General features: G+C 37.1%; 3 protein-coding genes and 1 non-coding gene across 5 annotated transcripts; all 4 read right to left on the minus strand.

Moving 5' to 3' along the window:
* Positions 1–1,199: 1,199 nt before the first annotated feature.
* TRNAL-CAA (transfer RNA leucine (anticodon CAA)) lies at positions 1,200–1,283 on the minus strand. Its single transcript has one exon. It is a non-coding gene; the product is annotated as a tRNA-Leu (tRNA).
* A 2,201-nt stretch (positions 1,284–3,484) lies between these two features.
* Positions 3,485–7,075, minus strand: LOC110762215 (CAAX amino terminal protease family protein). Its single transcript, XM_021964823.2, has 4 exons — positions 6,348–7,075; positions 5,907–6,062; positions 4,862–4,933; positions 3,485–4,649 (listed from the first exon to the last, which is right to left on the minus strand). The coding sequence occupies exons 1-4, from the start codon at positions 6,498–6,500 to the stop codon at positions 3,981–3,983; spliced, it is 1,050 nt and encodes a 349-aa protein (XP_021820515.1). The 5' UTR covers positions 6,501–7,075; the 3' UTR covers positions 3,485–3,980.
* A 359-nt stretch (positions 7,076–7,434) lies between these two features.
* Positions 7,435–13,696, minus strand: TRH1 (Potassium transporter family protein). Of its 2 annotated transcripts, none has more exons than XM_088253580.1 (9): positions 13,429–13,696; positions 12,854–13,097; positions 12,520–12,768; positions 12,319–12,369; positions 11,501–11,761; positions 11,369–11,421; positions 10,291–10,405; positions 9,823–10,077; positions 7,435–9,089 (listed from the first exon to the last, which is right to left on the minus strand). In XM_088253580.1, exons 2-9 carry the CDS (start codon positions 12,879–12,881, stop codon positions 7,993–7,995), a joined length of 2,109 nt encoding a protein of 702 aa, XP_088109706.1. In that variant the 5' UTR covers positions 12,882–13,097; positions 13,429–13,696; the 3' UTR covers positions 7,435–7,992. The 2 variants fall into 2 exon arrangements, with proteins under 2 accessions (XP_088109706.1, XP_021820513.1); XM_021964821.2 differs by having other exon boundaries at positions 13,408–13,696.
* Positions 13,697–14,146: 450 nt separating this feature from the next.
* LOC110762214 (calcium-dependent protein kinase 1) lies at positions 14,147–19,307 on the minus strand. Its single transcript, XM_021964822.2, has 8 exons — positions 18,512–19,307; positions 17,797–17,940; positions 17,190–17,342; positions 16,544–16,659; positions 16,185–16,352; positions 15,486–15,613; positions 15,266–15,365; positions 14,147–14,687 (listed from the first exon to the last, which is right to left on the minus strand). The coding sequence occupies exons 1-8, from the start codon at positions 19,197–19,199 to the stop codon at positions 14,604–14,606; spliced, it is 1,581 nt and encodes a 526-aa protein (XP_021820514.1). The 5' UTR covers positions 19,200–19,307; the 3' UTR covers positions 14,147–14,603.
* Between the last annotated feature and the right edge of the window lie 4,104 nt (positions 19,308–23,411).

The raw sequence follows: 23,411 nt of genomic DNA on the forward strand, positions 1-23,411 counted from the left end.
TATTTCCCTCGTGAGGTACAATGGCAAGTTGATATCTTGTATTGGGGGCTGTGTATGTACAGCCTTAAGAATAAGGCCCTCTGTTTTTTAGTAAGTCTCAAAGGAGAAGAACGTGTATGTAACGGAGATTGCACTATGTAATGGAAATTGCACTATGTAACGGAGATTGCACTATTTTGTTATCTCCAATCAATCATGTGTTATCATGTAAAATAATTATCATACGTGACAGAACACAATTAGTTAAATATATAGCAAAACAGTGCTATCCTTGCGATATACAAGTTTTTCTAAGCCTCAAAGAGCGAAGGCCTTCTGTTTTGCCTTTGGTTTTTTTCTCTCCAACAGATTGAAAGTTTGCTAGGGATAGCCTTTTGTTTTTCGCAACAAGATTGAAAGCAGATTCCATTGGAATCAGAACCAGCAAGAATATAGATACCACCACCACTATTATGCAATGCGGGGTCATATCATGTGGGTTGTAGGTACGTAATTATAGTATAAAGGTGCACCCGCACCACTGTATCTGAGCCACAGCAAAAAATGGCAGACAAAGATTGCCTCAGTGTGGATAATCCACTACAGCTGTATTCGCACGTGACATGGAGACATGAGGAATAAGGCAGCAGAATATTGTCATGCAGTGCAAGTAGCTAGCAATTGGGATGGGATGGATGGGATTAATCAGTCCGCTGGACAAAACAATCCTATTTTATGGTCTGCCAGTACAAGCCCATAGGTGACTTGTTCTTGTATCTGTATCTTTTGGATTCAAAGTTGGCTGTTTGTTTGCATGACTGCATGAACTGAGACCATGGTGACTTGAAAATTTTCTGTTTGGAAAGTGGGAGAAGATGTGGAGCCAGAAAAGATATCATGTTTGATATTTGGTGTCATCAGCTTGATGGAGGAGGCACCAACTTGTTGTGTCTCATAATGTCTGGACATTGTCATTGAATTCAATGTCCCCAGTAGCTGCAACTTGCAAGTATGTTTGATTTATATGCACTGTGAATGGGATACACAAAAATCGGAAAAGAAGAATGCAAGTGGGAGAAATGGATTATTTTGATTGGCAACAACTTTGCCTTTCTGGAATTATGCGACAGAGACACTTTGGCATGGCTTTTATGCAACATTTTTGTCCTGAGAAAGAGTAGGCCAAGCGAAAAAAATAAAAATAAAAACTGTAAGGAAAATGTCAGAAGTGGGATTTGAACCCACGCCCTCGTTAGAGGACCAGAACTTGAGTCTGGCGCCTTAGACCACTCGGCCATCCTGACTGATGTTAATACTCATCCTCAATTATCTTTATAAATCATTACATAAGAGCTCTGAGACAAAAATTTAAAAACAATTTTGAAATTCATTATTTTTTAACTTCTGACTCACATCTGTTAGAGCACTTCCACCCATTTTTCATGGCAAAGGGTAAGGGGAGGTAAGGCCTGGCACTATTCACAATAGTGTCAGCCCTTGCAAAAGGCAAAGTGTGTTTCCACTAGGAGTGGGCTCGGTCTGGGTTGGTTCAGTTTTGGGCTCAATCTAAACACTGAACCGTAGGCCTCCGTTTGGCTATTTTGGAAACCGAAATCAAATCATAATTGATGAAAACCGACCACTTCGGTTAACTAGACTTGGTTTGGTTCGGTTTGGATTTTTTGGCTTTCTAAGAGAGAGAGAGAGAGAGAGATATATATATATATATATAAAATAATAATAATAATAACAGCGATGGAGAGGAGAAGAAGAAAAAAGAGAGAGAGGGAGAGAAGAAGAAGAAGAAGAAGAAGGAGGAAAAGATTGAAAAAAAACATAGAGAGATGGACTGATGGAGACAAGATAAACGAAGAGATGGAGAGAGAAGAAAAAGAAAGGATTGAAACATGTATTGTATATATATTTCTCATAATAACATTATATATAATATTTTTTTAATATCATCGGTTTGGTTTGGTTAAACCGTGGTTTTGAATATGGCAAATCGTACACCAAACCATATATTTCAGTTTGGTTTGGGTTCAAACCGATGACCAAAAAATGATTGAAAAAAAACCAAACCAACCCAAACCGTTGGTTTGGTTTGGGCAGTTTGACCTGGTTACCGATTTGAATGCCCAACCCTAATTTCCACCCATTGCCATGGCAAAGGGCAATTACTATTCACTTTAAATTATTTTTATTTATTTTTATACATAAACGATTAATTTTGATAGGGTTTACGGTTTTGGTGTGAGTATGGCTAGATATTTATAATTAAAAAATTCTGAATTTTTTATATATTTTATTTTAATTGACTGCTGATGTCATTATGATGTCAGCATTATGTCACTTGCCTAGGTAGCAGCATGGGCTAGATTTGCTTGTAGATTTGCTTGTGGGCTTGCCGAGGTTGGTGGGCCCCAAGCCTTGCCCAGGCTACATTTGGCCACTGAAACTGACAAACAGGCCTCAGGCCCCCTCTTGACCGGGCTGGCCCTGAGCAATGAAAGTGCTTTTATTGAGCACTTCCACTCTGGCAAAAGGGGGCTTAGGCTCCAAAAACAACCCCAACAAAGGAAAAGTTGCCATGGTAAGAAGTGGGCCCATGAAATTGGGCAAGACTTGTCTGGGCTGCTGCCTGGGCAAGCTTGACGTCAATGACCAATTTAAATACCAAAAAAATGTATTAAAAAAAAAATTAAAAAATCCAGAATTTTTTTTTTCTTCTATAAATATGTAGACATATTCTTTACTTTCCATACTAAAATCCATACAAATTCGTATCCTCATATTTCATGTAAATAGTGGTTACCATGGCAATGGGTGGGAATGTATCAAAAATTTGTTAAGGCAATCACTATTCATGTAAATAGTATTTTTCTTTACTTGCCTTTACCCTTTGCCATGACACAATGCAGTGGAAGTGCTCTAATATATTTCATCTCCTTCTCCCCATCTCTTTTACTAAAAATTACAAATATAAATGTCATTAAATGGGCCTTATGTTTCCCCTCTAGTTATTTTACATGAAAGTATATATCATTGTTTTTCGGCAATTTATTTTATAATAAGGTGTATAAAACGATATATGTTTCTCAACCATTAAATCAAATACATATTGAGATGCACTGAAAAAACTTGAACTTGTCGTTATAGGAACTAACTTACACAATAATAAATTAAATTGAAAATTGCATACATGGACTTAGTCAAGTTGGTTAGAGCAAATGTGTTCCCCAACCTACGCCCGAATTCAAATCCCCCTCTCCATAGTTTAAATTAATTTAAAGTTGAATATCACTTGTATTAAAAAACAAAACAAAACAAAATTGAAAATTGAAGATAGTTTGGATGCAGTTAATTCAAAAAACTCTTAGTCCAGATAAGGCAAGTCCAATATAAATTTTGCTCAATTTGATGTTTGCAAATCTATAAGAGGGTTTTTAGTGTAGTTGGTCTTTAGTCATTGAGGATAATTCCATTTGCTAAGTCAAATAAAACATTTACATAATAAAGGGCACACCGCGTACTTACTATACTCAGCAGCCTTAGCTTTATAAATTAATAGTCTATTCTACAGGCCAGTGAGAAGGGAATTGAAAAATGAGGAGAAAATAAGACAACAATGTGGTCATCAGACAAAACTACAAGAGCTTTGCTATGCCTCTGACTTGAAGATCTTCTTGGCCAAAAGAATCATTTCTATCCATTTCTCTTTTCCCCTGTGTTATCCATCTTACATATGAACATAGTATCATGCTGATCCTCTTGATGATAAAGGATTCGACTTTGATGATCAACCTCTGTGACTTCACATTAATTTAGTGTACATGAACTGCAATCTGCTGAAATTTGTTTAATCACTGTCACTGACCGAGAGCAAGTTGCTAGTCTTGTTGCGGACCTCTAACCTCCTGAAGGATTGCAAACCATAAATTTGGATGCTTCTTTATGATCCGATTGGCCGATGAATGAATCCCAAAGAACAAATCCTGTGCTTATTTCATTAAATCCAAAAATACAAAGCCATTCCAAAGGCTATGCAAGAGCATTGATGGTAATAGGTTCCTTGACCGTGCAAATATAACACCCATCACCACCCCAAGAAAAATAAGCGGTAGCATCCTCTGTACATTAAAATGCGCTAAAGCAAACACAACCGAGCTCACCAGTATTGCAGACCATACGGGCATGTACTTGGTCAAGGAAGGAAGTAGGAAACCCCTAAACACTATCTCCTCCCATACAGGAGCACACACCGAAACTACTACCGCATACAGTGCCATTGCCACTGGATCACGTGCCAAAATTGATTGCTCAACACTTGATATTGTGACAGGGGTGGAAGGCAAAAGAGGTAGTAGGTTGAGGTTGAACTGTGAGAGCCGATTGACCAGGGGAAACATAAGGCATCCAAGAGCAACATCCAACTGCCAGGTTCCTTTCAAGCTAAATTTGAACCAATCTGGGGGAAGCGGACGGAAACGAGATAAGCAGCGATAAAGGATCACAATTCCAGCAAGACCCTCGGTTACATCAGTCACCAGGCTAAATAAGGCTTGTCCTCTAAATGTTAATGATTCCCTGCTGAAACCTGCCAGGTGAGCTGCAAATGGAACCATCCAAGAACCTATGAACCAGAAAGCTACAACCCATAGTAGCATGACCTGCATCATGTATATCACATCAACTTTGCCAATAACAAGGGGCAAAAGTCTCTTTCTTTATAAGTCCTGGTTATTAAGACACCTTATCTTCATAATTTTCCTTTTTCTTGTAAACTCATCCATTAAAAGTAGATGATGGATGTGACAGCTTGGAATCCACAACTGTCGCCTAGTCATATTTAAGTTTCATCATACACTATTGAAACACTTACCTGCATTATGGTCTCTGCTGTCCATGGCACACTCCACCGACTCCCAATCGCCCTAAACACTGCATCTGCAGCCTGAAATTTAAACCCCCAGGAAAGAAAAAATGAGAACCTCGATGCAGCCTGTGGTATGTTTTTTTGGATCAAAGTAATAAAAGTGGTTACAGGATTTTCCTGCCGTATTAATAAGATTCCATTATCATGTGTGTATATCATTAAATTCAATTAAACAGCAGAGCAAAAACGAAAATGGAACCAACATCCTAGTTTCTGATGGAGGTAAAACTAGACCATTTTATCTCCCTTTAACATCCTGACAATTGAAGCATAACTGTAAAGCAAATGCAAGATAAGGATTTGTCCTAATCATAAACCCTAGTCTTTGTTGTGGATATATATCCCATTAAATCAACCAAACATCAGGTGTTTACTACTGAATATTAAAAGCTTAGGATACCTCCATAGGCAGATGGCCCATGAGGCGATTCACTCGCCAAAATTCACATACCGGAAAAACAATATAACTTCTTGTGGTATTGGAAACAGCTAGTCAAGGTGGTTACCGCCTAAAATTTCCATCAAATAATCATATGTTCATACTGCATGAACTTTTTCATTCACCTTACTATAAGTCAACTGCAACTATGAAAGTTAAAGAACTTCATCTAGGCAATGCAGTGCATATTGCCATAGTCTTGAACACCATAAATCTTCAGCCTACTCTTAATAAAAAATGCTGCTTATCTATCAGATGTCAGATCAAGTGATGTTTCATGGTCTTAAACTATTTCAATGGTAAGGTTTATACTCAATTTAACACTTCTACTTTCAACAACCACACATATAATGTAAATGGATCAACAAGGCAGTTAATCAACATGTCAGAAACCCAAACTTCAATCCAACCCCCTAATAATCTCAATAGTAACTTTGATAAAAATCTCTATGTTCTACAAACTATTTACTATCCACTTCTTGTACATACTACAACAAGAACAACCAGACATTCAAACTAATTGAATAAAGTAATAAAACAAGGAAATATGACCTCTCGAAGAGTGAATCCCCAATCCTTTTTAACCACCTTGGAATCATCGAATTCGGACTTAACGACTTCCTCAGGCACCAAGTGTCCAATATAATCAGCTTTCGGGGTTTCTGATGAAGAATCCTCTTGTCTAAAGCATGAAATTCTTGTCCATCTCTGCAAATAAAAAAGTAACCAAACACACAGAAGTGAAAACTACAGAGTACAAATTAAGGGCATAACACAAAAGAATACACCTCTGGTTTAGCTGCCCATAAAGCAATGGAAAACTGGAACAAAAACAAAAACCAAGTCCTACCCTTTTGTACAGCTCAATTAAATAGTCAATAAAAAGGTCCAAAATTTTCAATTTTTAATACATTTCTCGGCAACCAAGCAGTGAACAGACTGCAAATTATCGACATAAATGAAGATAAACAAACAAGAGGGAACATTAATTACCGTGCTGGAAGGCCTAGAATGAGATTCGAAGATCCTAAAACTCCGGGAAATTGGATATAGAGCTCCGGGTCGGGTCGAAACCCTAGTTTTGGGGGCAGATGATTGAAGGAAAGGGCGGCGAATAAGAGAGTGAGAGCAAGTGGAGCTCAACATGTTGTGAGCGAATTCTCCAAATTCCCAAATTCCGTTTGCATCAGACTTCAGAGGGGTTTTTGGGTTTGAAAGTTTTCTCTTTTGTTTGGCAGTTGGTTTCCCCCAATTCCCAGATTCTCAGGGAGGGAGAGAGAGAATGGGAATAGGTTTCTCAGAAACAGTGGGAGAAAGAAAGTTCGGGATTGGTTATTGCACAGGTGTTATAGGGCTCATCTCATCTCATATGCCTGCCTGGGTTTGGTTCGGGCCTGTGGCTGCTGGCTGAGTAATTTAAGGGTTTGAGGGGGTGTTTGGATACATGGATAAGAGTTTTTCCAATTCCCAGAGATTCTGGGCAATTGGGATAATGGGATTTTTATCATATTTTTATTGGTTGTTGGTCATAACTCAAAACCATGGTTGAAAATTGCACTTTGCCTACCCATTCATGAAATGATAAATGATAATTGGGTTGCCTTTTTCCCACGGAATTTTTCTTTCTCTGACCGGACTAACTGGCTGGAGTGCTGGACTACTTAAAGATAAACCAAGGAATTAAAATATAGGATTAGGAGTAAGAACCCAATTTCCTCTTCTCAACTTTATGGATTTTGTGGTTGCCTTTGCTTGCCCTAAAACAAGGGACGTTTGATTTGAATATATGATATGGGAAGGGATTATAACAACTTATTACATCACATTCTCAATAAGGGTTTGACTCTAGTTCTTTCTTTTTTCCCAAAGGTATTAGGGATTCTAGAGTTGGAACGTAAATTCATGTATTATGCATAAGTTTATGATGAATGGTGAGTGATAACCCTTTCAGTTCATTTCTTCATCATCTCTGATATCAAACTTAGCTTAAAATTGATGAAGATTTTGAGTTTTATACCGCCATCAACAACACATTCCCACAACATTCATATCATATAGAATAGAACAGCAAGGGGGAAAGTGATAATAAAAAGATATTTATAAACGTCAATGAATTTTCTTTTGTAATGAATGTCACAGACCGATCCTCCAAGCTGAACAAAGTTATTTGGACAGGGTTCTGTTATTTGTACACAAAGTGCATCAACTCTCAATCTCCCTTCAAATGAAAAAAGAAAGAACAAAAAATGCTACTTCCAATTTTCCATACACGTAAACAAACCTGAATTTGGGTTTACGAAACAAAACTTGACATTTTCGGGAAACGCAAGATTTATGTGGCTTGAAATTTTGCGGAACCAATTAAAATCCTGCTTCTAATGACAGATTGAGCATCTCTGGCAAATTCAATTATTGAGAACCACTTAGGCCTCAGCAGTAGAACAACCAACAACTTGGCATTAACATGAACCCCCTCCACCAATGCTTTGTGCCAAGTTAGCAACGTATCTTCCAAATAGCAACAATCTGAATCTATTCACACAAGATAAAGTGCTTGAAACTCTGGACAAAACAGGAACCGTGCAAGTTTTGCTGCCAAAATATGCATCTTCACAAGATGTACCACCAGAGGTTTGCATTAAACAATGTAGTTCATTCCCACCTTGATTAAACAGATATGAGGAATGTTCAAAGCAACAGCAGGAGATCGGCAGTTCTTACGTAAGAAAGAGTAGGCAACATCGATAGCGCACTTCTTTATGAATGACGAATTCCATTTTGCCTTTAAATACGCAGCGCCTATTACATATGCTACCCCAGCATGCTTTGCTTCCACAAGTTCCTGGAGCTGTTCCTTCACACGTGTATCCTTGCATTTTGCATCCATCAACCCAAACCGAGCCCGCCTCCAATAGTTTAGTTTTGGTGCTTCTTGCTCATAGGTGGCCTGCAAGTTCTGCAGTGTGTTAGACTTGCCGCTGCTCACAATAGTTGAAGAACTTGAACTGCTGCTTTCTCCAGGGCCAGAAGTTTGTGACATAAACAGTGCTGTGCCAAACTTCCCAGATGTCTTCACAACTGCCATACGGCGATCTACAGCACCTTCAGGAGTTCCACAACCTTCTGCTTCCATTTGAATGAACTCCGCTATGCTCATCACCACATCAATTTCAAAGTCATCTCCATTTTTAAAGACATCTTTGTATCCATTCCGAACCATACAGCGGTACATCCCATAAGATTTGGGACCAATGCGACCAACAAGATACCTTTCTTTTTGGGGTACATAGGGAACAGGAACAGTTTTAACGCAAACAAAGACAACCACTTGGTAAAAGGCTGGTAAGTTGGTTAAGAAATGAGTAAATGTTGCTGGGACTCCCGTAGCCAACTCAGTGTAGATGAGGCCAATCCCTGGGACCCTAACAATCCCAAGACTAGGGCCCAGCGTGAGTATATGCCTCATGGAAACCTTGTTATGCAGGTCATACAAATACTTCTTCCTCGTTCCATATTGCCAGACATACATAACTACCAAGAAGACTGCAGATAGAACAAGGGGAAACCATCCACCTTTAAGGATTCTCATACACGAAGATGAAAGGTAGATGATTTCAACTGAACCAAAAAGTACACTGAATAAAAGGGCAAACATGAAACTCTTATGCCAAACAAGGCTGATTCCTAGCGATGTCAACCACGTTGTTATGATTGTAACAGCCAAACATGCAATCCCTGATATTAAGAAACCGAGATAAGCTTTAGTTTACAAAATGAAAGAAGAAACATGACAAATTTACAATATTGAATAGATCTACTCTGTAATGTTTTGCCTGGATATAGATATAAATTAAGATACTGGTAACAGCTGAACAGTCATGACTCGTGTCAAGGTTAGGGCCAGTCCAATAGTAGATAAAATATCTCAAAGCACCATGCAAAGTACAGGAATAATGGATGGGATCATTGGCCATCCAAATTTGAAAGGTCCTTAGACGACATAGGTTCTTGCTATTTAAAAGAATTTTGCGTTAAGCATCTACCTGGTACTATTCCCTACTGAATCTAATAAGTAGCCCTTCTGAAAAGAAAAAAAAAGGCACAATATGCAGAATTCATTGAACTGGCATTTGCAACGGTAAGAGCAGCTTATTCTGTCCAGATAAAGTCACCCATCTCCCAAAGAACCACATATATGGTTCAGATAATTTGGGCGGACAAGAAATTATGATTCAAAATAAAACTCTGTCATGATTTACCTCTATTTCCCAGATGTGAAATTGATTTCTCAATAACTGTCACATATATATGAGCACGTATGAAAGTCAACGCAATATTTGGTTTCCATAGAGAACACTGACATGTTCTTTGATGGACTTAACAAGTATATGGCATGCACAAACACCAACCAATAAGGAAAATAATTTTATCTGATATTGAAAGGTATTTTAGATAAAAGATGACATACCATAAGCATTTCCTATATAATTTGTGTCTCGAAAACCGATTGTGACACCCAGACTGAGAATCATAAGAGACCAGTTTATCTCAGGGATGTATATCTGACCAGGGATCCGTCTCTTCGTATGTACAACCTTGACGCGAGGAAAACATCGTATTGCATGCAATTGCTTGACTACTGAGAATGTGGAAGAGATAACAGGTTGACTGGCAACAATGGCAGCCAAAGGTGCAACCACAAGTACAGGCCAAATTAAGGGAACTACAGAAAAGACAAGCATTCTATAAGCTAAACAGTAGTAATTCTTCACCGATAAATCTTTTAAAACAAATAATGCAAGAATGCTCAACAAGCTTTACAAATCGAAGTGTTAAAGGGAGATGGAGGCTGTAAAGTATGCACATTACTGCAATCATTCCAGAATCCACAATCAAGTCCGGACAGCAATTTTTCTTTGCATATCTAGAAGCTTACCTGGAATAGAAGCATAAAAGCTCACAGACGCTGCAGATAAATTTTTTGAAAGAAATGCAGCTTGTCCCATGTATTGAAGTATTAGACATGGATAAATGACACAAGAAAATGCAACCTGCACATATCAACAAGAGTTAGTTTTTCCCTAGCTACGTAGAACTGTTGATATATGCCACAATCTTCAACATTCTACATAAATGGCAGGGTGGGAACACCAATCCATCAAGGATAGAGTGCAAATTCTCCAGAAAAAGACCTACGTACTCAATTATTTAGAAATTTCCTGGAACACGCATAATGCTTTAATCACCAACCAGAAATGAGAGGTGCAGAATTTACATATACTCCTGCCAGTTAAGGCTGCTCCTCAGAGCAAAACAAAACAGTCGAATTGTGATTTCATATAATGTAACCACAAGTGGGTTCCTGCCTTAATATTACTCTGTGTGGATTAAACCACAGATAGACCACTTCAAATTTTCATGTATTTCAGGTTACCATATTTTAATCAAAAAAATACCCTCTCTTTAAATCAAATACTCTGAATGCAACACTTTAAAATCAATTTCTGAACTCAAATTTATTCTAAACCCAACTAATTGAGATAAACCATATGTTTTCCACCACCTCAAAGTTACCATGGCTTGATTGTATTGTACAGAAAATTTTAAGTATGCAAATTTAATGCTTAAACTGCATGTTTTATCCTTCTGGTTGACCTATGACTCCTAGAAAAAGTTTCATAACAATTTACTTGGTAGTTCCATTTCATCTCAGAGACACATTGAGCACATCAACATTTGAAAAAGAACTACATATGCGGACAATAAGTTTCAGTGTTAATGACAATGTACTCTATCCCACAGTAATGTCTAACTTTAAAACCTGTTCTTCACACCATGATGGAGAATCCCAAAGCAATCAGCCTTGGGCCTTAAAAGCTCTTAAAAATAAATAAAACAAATGCAAAAGAACAAAAAGAACAGAAAGATAATATTTTGCATTGCGACTTCCTTGCACAAACCCACAGCCTAGCATGAACTAAAAGACCTAGTCTACAATTAGTGGTCCTGCATACCCTTATTGGTGTTGCTCTGAAATGACCAAGATCCGCAAACATGGATTCAGTTCCTACAATTGATAAAAAAACATTACACAATTATGAGAAGTAGACATACAGAAAGAAAAAATGTGCAAGTGCTCTACTTACCAGTAATACATAAAAGTATTCCTCCAAGAGAAATCCAACCATCTTTTCCTGTCCTCTTAAAGAATATGTAAACATAATATGGAGAAAGAGCCTGATATACTCTTGGATTCCACTCGATGATATTGTAGATTCCAACAGCAGCAACTAACAGTACCCAAAGGATCATGATGGGAGTGAATATGAAGGCCAACTTGTGGATACCACGGTGTTGCAAAACAAAAAGAGCAACTAATAGAATACAGGCAATAAGAACCACCACACCTGGTTCGTGTAGAAGTGTTAGTAGCTACAATGGCATCAGATAAATTTTAAGAGCAAGGAACATTTTTACATGGAAAAACAGGTAGTTCTGCAAATTCCCATCCCCTATCATTTCTACTTTCCCTCTTGCAACTTTCTTGGTACGATGCCGACATCTCAGTCTAAGAGACCGGGACTCCTTTCCATAATGCATCTAAGTAATGCATTGTGGACTCAGCAAATGGAAGTGGGTGCTCAGCAAAGTTATAAAGCTAAGACACTACTAAGTATATACATGTCACACTACTAACTATGGTTCTACTAAATGTTCCTTTCTCATCTGATAATTTTTGAACTAGTAGATTCAACCTTATTTACAGATATCAGAGACTGCTAAGTATACAAACATAAATTATGTTTGGGCTTGTAGCAAGACCAGAAAAGCCAGACAACCGCTCAAGCTCATTACCATAACCTATATGTATATTTCGGACAAATATAATGATTAACAGTTGAATTTTATTATGATAATGTAACATATGTATACATATATTCTACTTTTGGAGAGGAAGACTCACTATTATGCAAATCTTTCGCTTGAAATTTTAGCCCTTCAACAGATGCAAAAACTGCAAATGACCAAACACTTCTTATTAGCACAGGTTGCTAAAGAGATAACAAATGGCATAAGGAGCCATGTACAAAAGTACAAAATCAATCAGTGCAAATCCCACTGCAATATTTTAAAGGATCAAAGGGGTCAAACAAGGACAATTTACCCGATATTGCAGGAGTGAGGATACCAACACAAATCACCATGGAAGCTCCAAATAAAACCAGAAGAAGTAAACAAGTTTGGGCACTTTTATGTCTCTCAATAAATCCTTTCAATGGTGAAGTGGGTCTGTTCGTATTGGAACGACCTGGGTAACGATATGTAGAGATCTCCTCATCAGCTGCTTGATGATTAGGCAGCAAACAGAATTTTGCATTTCTGCAAAGGAGTGCGTATAATGCGATAAGCCCACCTGAAAATGACCCAAAACTACAAACATGAATCCACAAACAAAGAAAAGGGCTGGCAGCATCAGTGACAAATGTATCAGCTCTTACCTTGACCATTATCGTCGGCACTCAACATGATAAAAGCATACTTGAACAATGAAATAAGAGTAATAGTCCAAAAAATCACCGAAAACACCCCAAAGACTGCATCCTCGGTTTGGTAATGGAGCAACCCTCCAGAAAATGCACATTTATAAACATAAAGAGGAGCAATGCTCAAAGCACCAAAAACCAAACCAAAACTCCTATACACCAAAAAGGCATTTTGTCTACTTTGACCTCTCCAGTCAACCTGTTAAAAGAACACACCGTGCATAAAGTTGCAAGCTTTAAAGCTAAACATAAAGCATGTAACTATTCAAACACAATGCATACAATAAATTACTCTTAGTTGTGTATATGGTAATGCTCTATTTGAAACCTAAAGTTCATAGCCCCTTTCATAATTTGTTTTGGGTTTCAATATAATACTAAAGAAATTAGGAATTTGATTGTGCATGATGAAAGTCAAGATTCTTTGCATAAACTGAAGAATGGCTTGGTTTCAAACAATTTCTCGTTGATTTTTCTCGAGAAACAAACTGAAAAGTGAGGGTTTTTACCATGGCCAGTCGGAGATGTACCTCTACGATTCGCTATGTGTCCTCCTGGCTTTTGAAGCTTAAGAAAATGATAAGAGAATTCAAAGCACACCAAAAATTTAAAAGAAAAAGAAATTAAATTTTAGGGACGGTGATATGTGTTAAGAGGTGGAAATTATCGAATTCGAAAGAGTCGAACGTTGTAAGTTAACAGATCCAAATCTGGCGGGTCCTCTGCCGCCGGGATTTTCTCGGTGTTTCGGTTTTTCTGTTTCAGTGGGCCCTGCAAAGCATAGAATGCCGGCTTTGCTAAAAGTCTGTTTTTGATTGGGGTGCTAAAAGGTTTTTTGCAGATTCATCCTCTGGAGTTTACGAAATTACACTCTTGGCTCCCCATCCATTGAACTTAAATTTAATTATGCAAATGGAAAGATTCCTTTGTTGGATGAGTAAGACAAGAAAGTTTTTTTAAAAAAAAAACAGTAAACAGCAACGATCTGGAGTGCCTCTATTTCATGAACCATGTGGCGGCAGTGATACGACCAAAAAAATAACATCATGTGACAGTGTTATGGTGGTGCGTTTGTAAATGCACCGTATGTATGAGAGTGTTCGGTGTTATTCACCTTTTATTTCTTATTGAATGTTGACTCTATTTCTTTGCAACAAAATTCATGGAGATGAAATATTAAATGCTGAAAAAAAGGATGAAATATTCACCATTCATAAGAAATGGGGATGAACCATATGACAATACATGTATAAAATTTGCAAGTGCAATATTTCTTTCAGAACCTAAAAGCTTGCTGTTCACATATAAAATTGGAAATTTATAAATAACGTTATCCTGAAGCAATTAAAATGTAGCCAAAATCTAAATCATTACATTTAAGGGGCAAAATGGCCAAATACAGGGACAAGTAGGAGGACCACATAACTAGTATTTTGATTTTGTTCTCTTTTGCATGAGGGAGTTGGGCTTAGAGAACTCGCATATGCTCTTACATTGCACCACTAAATTGCCAAAAGGAGAAATCTGCCATACACAAAGAAGTTGAATCATCCGGCAAACTTATGTAAATCAAGCTTCCACTAAAGGGCAGGCGAACGACATGCAATCCCAAGCAGCTAAACTGAGATTGAAAATGATTTCTCAACCCGCAAAATTAACAAACCGGTCACGCCAGGAGTATATCCCAGCAAACACTGTGTTCTGTCTATTTTCTTCGTCTGTTTGTGACCAACTCAGGATCGCCTTTCCTCATCATGGCTGCAAACTCATCATAATTAATCCTTCCATCCTGCAAATAATTTGGGAATTCATTAAGTGTGACAGAAACATTCAACAAGGTTTTGCCAAAAGACAGGATATGAAAACAAGAACACTGTAGCAATCAGCCCAGTTTGTTAGTAATATGCGATGGTGTAACTACGAGATGATTGACAGGATTCTCTTTGCAACAAAGAAATTCACAGAGACTGTCTGATTTAATATTTATTTTTTACTAGTTGGTTGTGTCACTTATTTTTGGTACTAGATGCATTATCAGAAATTTGGAACAATGTCCTGGATTTTCTGTTCAAAACATGAGAAATTTGCATTGCCCCTCTCCCAGTACTATATGACCATTCCAGTTTTGGTGTCTACAACAATTGTGTGCCCTAAAAACAACAGTGTGAAGTCTTATCCCAATATGATTTCAACATTATATTGACGAAAAAGTCCAGACCCTAATCCTTCAGTTGTCACAGTTTCATTAAAGTGTATTTGTTAATCTCCCATGTGTAATATAGGAAAGAAAAATTCATCTTAGAAAAAAAAAGAGAGTTGAAAGAAGAAAACATATATATTATGAAGGCAAAGAGATTATGAACGTACAAGGTCTGTGTCAACTTCCGCAATGATTTCCTTAATTGTTTTCTCATCACCCATATTATACCTCTTAAGTGCTTGCTCCAATTCTTCCACTGTGATGTACCTGAAATGAGCACAGGTTTAAAAGTGTTTTTTAGAAACAAAAAATGATACTCGGCTTTACATCAATATAGGGACAAAAAACAGCTATAACTATGTTATTGGTAATAGAGTAAATTGTCACCCGCTCTGGTCTTTGTCAAAATATTCAAAGGCTTTGTATAAATGGTCCTCTCTTTCCATTCTATTCATGTGCATGGTAGCTGTTATAAACTCAATGTAATCAATTGTTCCATTTCCATCCACATCAGCCTGAAAAGGAAAACAGAATTTGTCAAGTTTTGTAGGATCATGAAATTGATCATCCAAATGAGTTATGTACATGGAAGAAACATATAAAATATCGGAAGCAGTCATAAAGCTGAATGGTTTAGACTTATTATAGGTTTATGATGACTGAAACACTAAGAAGCTGATGATTCTGTTCCACCAAAGTATCCTTGGAACATTTTTACGAAAAATAGTTAGTCATGTTTAAAATGAAAGAAATGGAGAAAAGAGATTAGAAATGGATGGGTAAATGTGAAGATAAATTTCGAGCCTCATTTTCTCTTCACATTCACCTTTCCCTCCAAGAGGAGAGATTGGAGGGGGTCATGAGATTTAGATATTGTTTGATCTTTAATTATTTCAAACTGTCCTCACTTTTCTCTCTATTTCTTTGCTCACCATCGAACAAGAATAAGAAAAATGAACAGTATCTTTTCTTCTCTTTCTTGTCTCTCGTATATTTTCTTTTTCTTCTCTCTTAACTAAAATTAGCGAACCCACTAGCATCATGAAGCTCAAGTTGCACTAATAGTAAGAAGACTGGAGATATTACCGCTTCCATCAACTGTCTCACTTCAGACTCAGAAAGCTTGGTTCCCAGTTTTGGAAGACCAGCTTTTAACTCTTCAAATGTAATTGTTCCACTGTTATCTGTGTCCATGGATTTGAACATTTCCTTCAAGCCTATGATTTCCTCTTCAGAAAGATTTTCTGCAATTACCTGAAAGAAAAAATAAAGCATATGTTACTGAATTTTTAATCGCAAAATCAAGATTGATGATGCTGACACATCTCTAATCTCATGACATGGGCTCAACCAGCAGCATGCCCACACCCTAGGATTTCATTTGCACCAACCTCATTCCAATCCATGAATATGATGCTAATGAAGTTGATAAATGATACACTCACCTTCAATGCTACTTTCTTGAGTTTGTTCATTGCCCTGAACTGTTTCATTCTAGATAAAACAGCAATATCAAGAGGTTTATCAGATGCATCACCATCTTCTCTCATCCATGGATGATCTGCATTGCATTTTGAGTCGTTTAGTTTCATTTATAATTTACTAACACTAATCCAGGGATGATTTTAACAGGTAAAAAACATGAAAAGAAAATTTTCCTGTATGATTGGTCCAAACATATTCCCTTCCTCAACCTAATGACCTACATAGCCAAAGAAACTACCAAAGAGAATATGTGACAATATACCAAATGACTCGGAATAATCATAGGAAACCATATCAACTGAGCACCTTCATTCTTTCTCTTAATCCTCCAAACCTTCTGATGTACTGTATGGCTAGCTCACTTGAATGAAACTGCAACCAGGAGCATCCTCCATAATTTTCAACCTTTAATTTGTCAATTTAAAATATGATGCCAAGGAGATAATATCATGTCATCATTCCTAGAGCATGACCCCAACTACAACATGTGTAATATAATGCCCACTTCTATATAAAGAAACTAGACAAAGAAATTCTCCACGAAAAAGGCCCGAAACAACTTAAAAGAATTTTATGTCTCTAGCAGAAACCTCAAAGAAAACTTACTTAAAACGTCAACTGCTGCAAGTCGTTCCTTAGTATCAGCTCGAAGCATTTTCTTCACAAGATCTTTGGCACTGCTAGATATGGAAGGCCAGGGATCAGATGAGAAATCAATATGGCCCCGAAGAATGGCATCAAAGATACCTTGTTCATTCTCTGCATATGAAAGAAAAGTGAAGCTGAAAACCACTGCTAAACTGAGCAACTGTTACAAATGCGATAAACTGAAAATGGAAAATAACATAAAATTCATGCTGAGTGCTGACTTAATGCTTACTGGCAGATAATTGGATCACGAGGGAGGATGTAAAGAAATTAATTATGTTTTTTGCTGAAAAGAAAGCCTTGTTCTTTTTCAGGATTGGATGAAGAGGATAAAACAAAGGGGCTGAAAAGTCATCGTGAGACTTTTGGTCGTATCAATGAACCAGATGGCATACTGTCAAGGACATTATCCAGACATAGATGTATAAACCTATAATATTTAGCTTTTCATAGATTTCTACTCAGAAATCAAAAGGACTACATGGTCATGGCAGCACTTAAAGGAAAGGGTAAACAACAACAGCAGACTCAAAATTCTATTACTCTTCAGGGACAAAAGCCATACCTCCCCAAAATGGTGGGACTCCACTAAGTAGAATGTATAGTATCACCCCTGCACTCCAAATATCAGCCTCAGCTCCATAACGCCGACGCAGCACTTCGGGAGCAACATAATATGCACTTCCCACAAGATCCTTAAATACATCTCCTGCACTCAAAAATAAACTGTACATTTCAACATGAAGATCCTTAAGTACATCTCATGTACATTACTTTTGAATAACTAAACCTAAAAAACGAAGATGATAAGAAACAATTTCAAGTTTCACAATTCAAAATACAATAACACATGCTAAGTTAAAGAAGGATCTAGAACAATTGAACTCATTGTGAAACATAAGTAGCAACACTCTGGGAAAGTGGCAACCATAGCGTGCTTCTTAGTAATTCATGATTTACAAGCAGAATAGGCATGCAGGACTTTGCCCCTAATTTTGGTGCAAGCATTGAACTGTAACAACTAATGTGTTGGATGCCAAACTAAAATTCTTGCCTACAACAATGAACATTCTACATTAACTATATATATATATTTTTTTTGTTCTGGAATTCTACATTAACTATATAATAAACACAAAAATTGAAGCAAACCCAGCTCAAGTTAAAGACTGCAACTTTGGTCTTCGAAAGTAGCAAAAATTTAGCTAAACCATGCCATTACAGTAAAAAACTACTGTAAAAACAAAACTACACATGAAATTCGAACAACCAAAGCTGACCTGGCTTGAAAAACACAGAGAGCCCGAAATCGGTGGCCTTGAGCGGCGAGTCCTCGTCCTTACTCAAGAGTAAGAAATTCTCCGGCTTTAAATCCCTATGCATCACCCCCATCGAATGACAGTAATGCACGACAGTGACGATCTGACGGCAGAGATTCGCCGCAGCTCGCTCGGAGTAATGGCCTTTAGCGATAATCCGATCGAAGAGCTCGCCGCCGGCGCAGAGCTCCATGACGAGGTTAACGGAGTGCTTGTCCTCGTAAGCTCCCTTGAGCTCGACGATGTTGCGATGGCCGGTGAGGTGGTGCATGATCTGGACCTCACGGCGGACGTCTTCGACGTCGTCGTGGTTGATGAGCTTGCGGGTGGCGATGGATTTGCAGGCGAACTGCTGCTTGTTGTGCTTGTGGGTGACGAGGTAGGTGACGCCGAATTGGCCGCGGCCGAGCTCGCGGCCAAAGGTGTAGGTGGCGCGGACGTCTTCCATGGGGCGGCCGAGGACGCGGCCGATGGGAGGCGCGGCGGAAGCTGCGGTGGTTGTGGGTGGGTGGGGCTGGGGTTTGGGTGGGGCGGGGGCATTGGGAGGGAGGACCCGAACGCCGCCGTTAGATGGGTGGTGGTGGCGCGGATCAGGTGCGGTGGAGTCTTGGGCGGAGGGCAGGGCGCCGCTGCTGCAGCTGTTGCCCATTTTGGTCAATTTAGGGGTCAAGGGAGATGAAGTCTTTGAGAATTTGTTTTGGTCTTTGAGATTTTAGGACGGGGAAATGCTTAACAGCGTGTCGTTGTCAACGGCGACTTGTCTGGAGTTAGTGTCTCCAGTGTCGTGGTGGGTGGTGGTGAAATGACTATAATGGACTTCATGGGGGGTTGACCACAAAGGTTAATTTTTCTTTATTTTTTTTATTAAAAAAACTACTAATAGCCAGGATTTCAGTAATGGCATTTATTCTACTGTTCTTCAACGGAGTAATATCCTAAATGTTGAAATTTAAGAAAACTGATGGGTTTCATAAAGATGTCTCAACTTCTAATTTATGTTTTGATAACTGATATTACGAATCAGGTCAAATATTAACACATGTATATAATCATAAAGATGTCTCGAATTTGAATCTCTGTTTTCAATTTCGATAAACCGATATCACGTGTATCATATGTACTAAATTTAGGTCAAACACTAACACACCTATGATCGTAAATTTTGTGAAGGACAATGGGAATGGTACACACACTCTTCCAGGAGTGGTCCTTGCTTGCTTTATTTACCCATGTTAAGATCATCTCTCACAATTCACAAACCAAAATCAGAACCTGGAGAAAGAAAATGATGGCATTGTATATTTCCACAAAGTTGGCCATCTGGTACAATGTTTGAAAAAATGAATTATTTGAAGTAGCTTCTGCATGCCCTTGAATAACGACCTTGTATTTTTGCTTGGTGGGGTGGGGCGGGAGGTGTTCCATTTGCATTCCCGCAACCCCTCCTGCATATGGGATCCTTATTTCAATCACCTAGGCATCCAATTCCACCATGCGTTGGTTGTGCTTTCATTATAAATTGTATGAAAACTACCCTGGCCAACTCATTAAGCTGGCAAGGAAAGATAACATGTAGATATAAATAAAAGTTTAGAAATATGATGTGTGTACTGTGGTTTGATAAAATTCGTCTACATATTTGTAGACTTTATAGAATTAAGTTTTGTAGAAATATCACATGAATTTATACATCAGTTTCAATCTATCACCTTAAAGAAAAATTTAAGAGAAATGACACCTTAATGTTTCAAAATCCATGATTTGTCATCTAACTTTAACATCATTCAATTTTTCATCAATTTTTAAGGGTATTTTAGTGTTTCCATTTTCAAGAGTATTTTAAAAATGAAAAAATCATTATTATTTTAAAAAAAAAATTAAATGCAAAAATGGTCTTTGTGTTTTAACATATTGGCCAATTTAAACCCTGTGTTTTCAATTTGGCCAATTCGGTCATTGTGTTTAGGATCGTTAGCCAATATTGCACATTTCGTTAAATTTTATGTTAAATACACATGATATACTTTTTTTTAATCTTTTGGAAACTTATAAACCCTTTTGAACTCGCAGTTGGGGTGAGGTGGATCAGAGTTGGGGTGGTGGGTTGTTATTGGGGAGAAAGAGAAGAGAGAACAACGGTGGCTCGCGGTTGGGATTGGATGTGGTGTCTTTCATTTTTTTCATTTTTTAGTTTTATGTCTTTTTAAAAAATTTATTTATTTATTAAGTTAACTCTTATTTATCTATTTTAAATTGTATTCAAATAGTTATGTTTTTTTAATAAATATTTAAATAGTTTCAAATTATTTTAACATAAAATTTAACGAAAAGACTAAAATACTCTTTAAAATGAATGAAAAATTAAATGATGTTAAAGTCAGATGACAGATCATAAATTTAAAAAAATTAAGGTGACATTTCTCTTAAATTTCCCTTTAAGGTGTCAAATTGAAACTGAGGTCTAAGTTCATGTGACATTTCTACAAAAAATCTCTAGAATAAAATCCAACCCAAATCTGATTAGCAATGCATGAAAAGTTTCGCGACGTTGTATACCGTTATATATACTTCAATGTGGGATAGTATTCTCGAGGACAATATTGAAGGCAAAGGCAACGCGCCATATACACACAAAATAAATATTCGATGTGCATGATTAGCCACATTCTGACCCCTCAATTAGCGCTATAGATTTAGTCACACATTTTTCCATCTCCATTATCTGCCTCAATCAATTCTCTCATGGTAATGCTCATGAATTAATTAATTTATCACGTACGTCACTTTATTCCTCGAATATGTTACCATGCATGGCATATATTTCTATGTCAAAGTTCAGGAATAAATTAGGCATAAAATGATGAAATATGATATATATATATATATATATATGGGGCGGATCCGTGGCACCATATTTTTGACACAAGTTTTAGACCTTTAGATTTATAAACTTTTAATGGTTGAGATGTACTTTCATTTCTCAAAACAATAAATTTTCTTCAATTTATATTTATTCGTTGGGATTAAAATTGTGATACCATATTAATTAAGAATTCATTCTCTCTCTCATCTCATTAATTATCTTTAATTAGTTCTTTCCCTTTCCTACTAGATTCTTTTGTTCCTTCGCTGCCTCTGCATTTTTTACTCTCTCTTTCTTCTACATTCATCATTCGCCTGCGATCTTCTCTTCTCTACGAATGACATCTTCTATATGGTCTGTGGAACAAAGAAATCTTCCATATTTTCTCTACTAATTTGGATTTTCTTCGAGTTTCTCATATGCTATGCTATGTTTTAGCTCTAACTTTATATTCAACATCTTCAAAACCAATATTTAAAAAATTTATTATGTGATAAAAATAAAATATTAAGAAGAAGCAAGAAACTAGATTGTACGATACTATAGATTAAAATATAACATTATTAAAAAAAAATGTAATAATTATTGGTGGGAAATTGTAAGATGTAGATGGGAGATGAATGAATGGAGAAGAAGAGAGAGACACAGAGATGCAGAGGGACGAAGGGCAAGAGCCAAATAGGAAATAAAGAGAATGAAAACTAAGGCGCGTTACTTCGCTAACTCTGAAGTAATTTTGATTGAACAGAAACAAAGACCCAGTTTCTCTCCAACGCCCACAAATTGGCTAGATTAATGTGATCTACTCTGCAACTTGTTGTGTAGATTATTAAAACAATGATTTGTCAATATAAATCTTAACTCTAAGGATTAATTGCTAGTTTGTGATTTAGATGGAATGGTTTGCTGAAATTGGATGGCTAGTTTGTGATTTCAGGGTCACTGAAAAAGCAAGAAAAAGAAGAAGAAGGGAGGTGGTGTTAATGAGAAGGCACGAAGAAGAGAAGAAGAAGAAGTGCCTTGTGTCAATAAGCCATCAAAACTTAATTAAATGAAGAGAGAGGAAATACAAAAGTCAATTAAAATTTATTTTCAATAATTGCTTATTTAAAGAATAAAATAATTAATTTGTTTAATCACATCCATTGATAGTGGGCTAATCCAAGGGTTTAAAACTTGTGTCAAAACTTGTGTCAAAAATATGGTGCCACGGATCCGCCCCTATATATATATATATATATATATATATATATATATATATATATATATATATATATATATATATATATATATATATATATATATATATATAGTTACTATGGATTTGTGTTAAAGAGGAAAGAAAGGACATGTTTGTGCTTAAATCATTGAGGCAAAGGGATAGAAAGAGGATAAGCAGTGCATGAGCAGAGAATGCTGAGGTCTGAAAGGATGAGGGATAGAGAAAATTCTTCGATGTAATTATTTGGACAAGTTGTGCATATACCAGAACAAGCAACCATTGATCAAGATTTTGATCACGAGGAAGAGCAGTCTTATTCATAGGTCATATTCCTACACACACCAAGAATCAGCGCAGAGGCTTCCTTGTGAAAGGAGATGTAGCTTCTGAGTTCTGGGTTCCATAAATATTCCTCTTTGCTTCACCTCTTTTCCCTTTCTTGGTAAATATTTTTTAGCAGCTCCTTAATTCAGGTTTGGAATTTTATTCATGTGAATCAAAATTCCAGTCCCCTTCTACCCATCTGATCCATACCATATCACTTGAACCAAAAGCCACATGCATATAATACACTAGTTTTTTTATATTCAAATCGCAAGAATTTGTTAAGCTTTTAGGGCATAGTGGTCATCTAACATCGTACGATCGAGAACTCTAGTTTCAAAAGGTCCTGGGGTCCAAACCTCCAAACCTTATTCTCACATATTTTAATTATTTCTTGTAATATAAGGCCTTGTATTTGTCTGACATGATTGATTCACTTGATTACAAAGCGA

The sequence above is a fragment of the Prunus avium genome, chromosome 5 (genome assembly GCF_965620075.1).
Source record: "Prunus avium chromosome 5, drPruAviu1.hap1.1, whole genome shotgun sequence".
In the NCBI taxonomy this organism is placed as follows: domain Eukaryota; kingdom Viridiplantae; phylum Streptophyta; class Magnoliopsida; order Rosales; family Rosaceae; genus Prunus; species Prunus avium.

Coding starts and splice junctions, on each gene's coding strand:
- LOC110762215 (XM_021964823.2), bottom strand. CDS start 6,500: ATGTTGAGCTCCACTTGCTCTCACTCTCTTATTCGCCGCCCTTTCCTT. Junction 6,063..6,347: donor ATTCTAGGCCTTCCAGCACG/GTAATTAATGTT, acceptor TTTTATTTGCAG/AGATGGACAAGAATTTCATG. Junction 4,650..4,861: donor CAGCAGAGACCATAATGCAG/GTAAGTGTTTCA, acceptor TACATGATGCAG/GTCATGCTACTATGGGTTGT.
- TRH1 (XM_021964821.2), bottom strand. Junction 10,406..11,368: donor TCAGAGCAACACCAATAAGG/GTATGCAGGACC, acceptor TGATATGTGCAG/GTTGCATTTTCTTGTGTCAT. Junction 10,078..10,290: donor CTTTTATGCTTCTATTCCAG/GTAAGCTTCTAG, acceptor TCTTTTCTGTAG/TTCCCTTAATTTGGCCTGTA.
- LOC110762214 (XM_021964822.2), bottom strand. CDS start 19,199: ATGGGCAACAGCTGCAGCAGCGGCGCCCTGCCCTCCGCCCAAGACTCC. Junction 15,366..15,485: donor TTTGACAAAGACCAGAGCGG/GTGACAATTTAC, acceptor TGCTCATTTCAG/GTACATCACAGTGGAAGAAT. Junction 14,688..15,265: donor CGGAAGTTGACACAGACCTT/GTACGTTCATAA, acceptor AATTATTTGCAG/GATGGAAGGATTAATTATGA.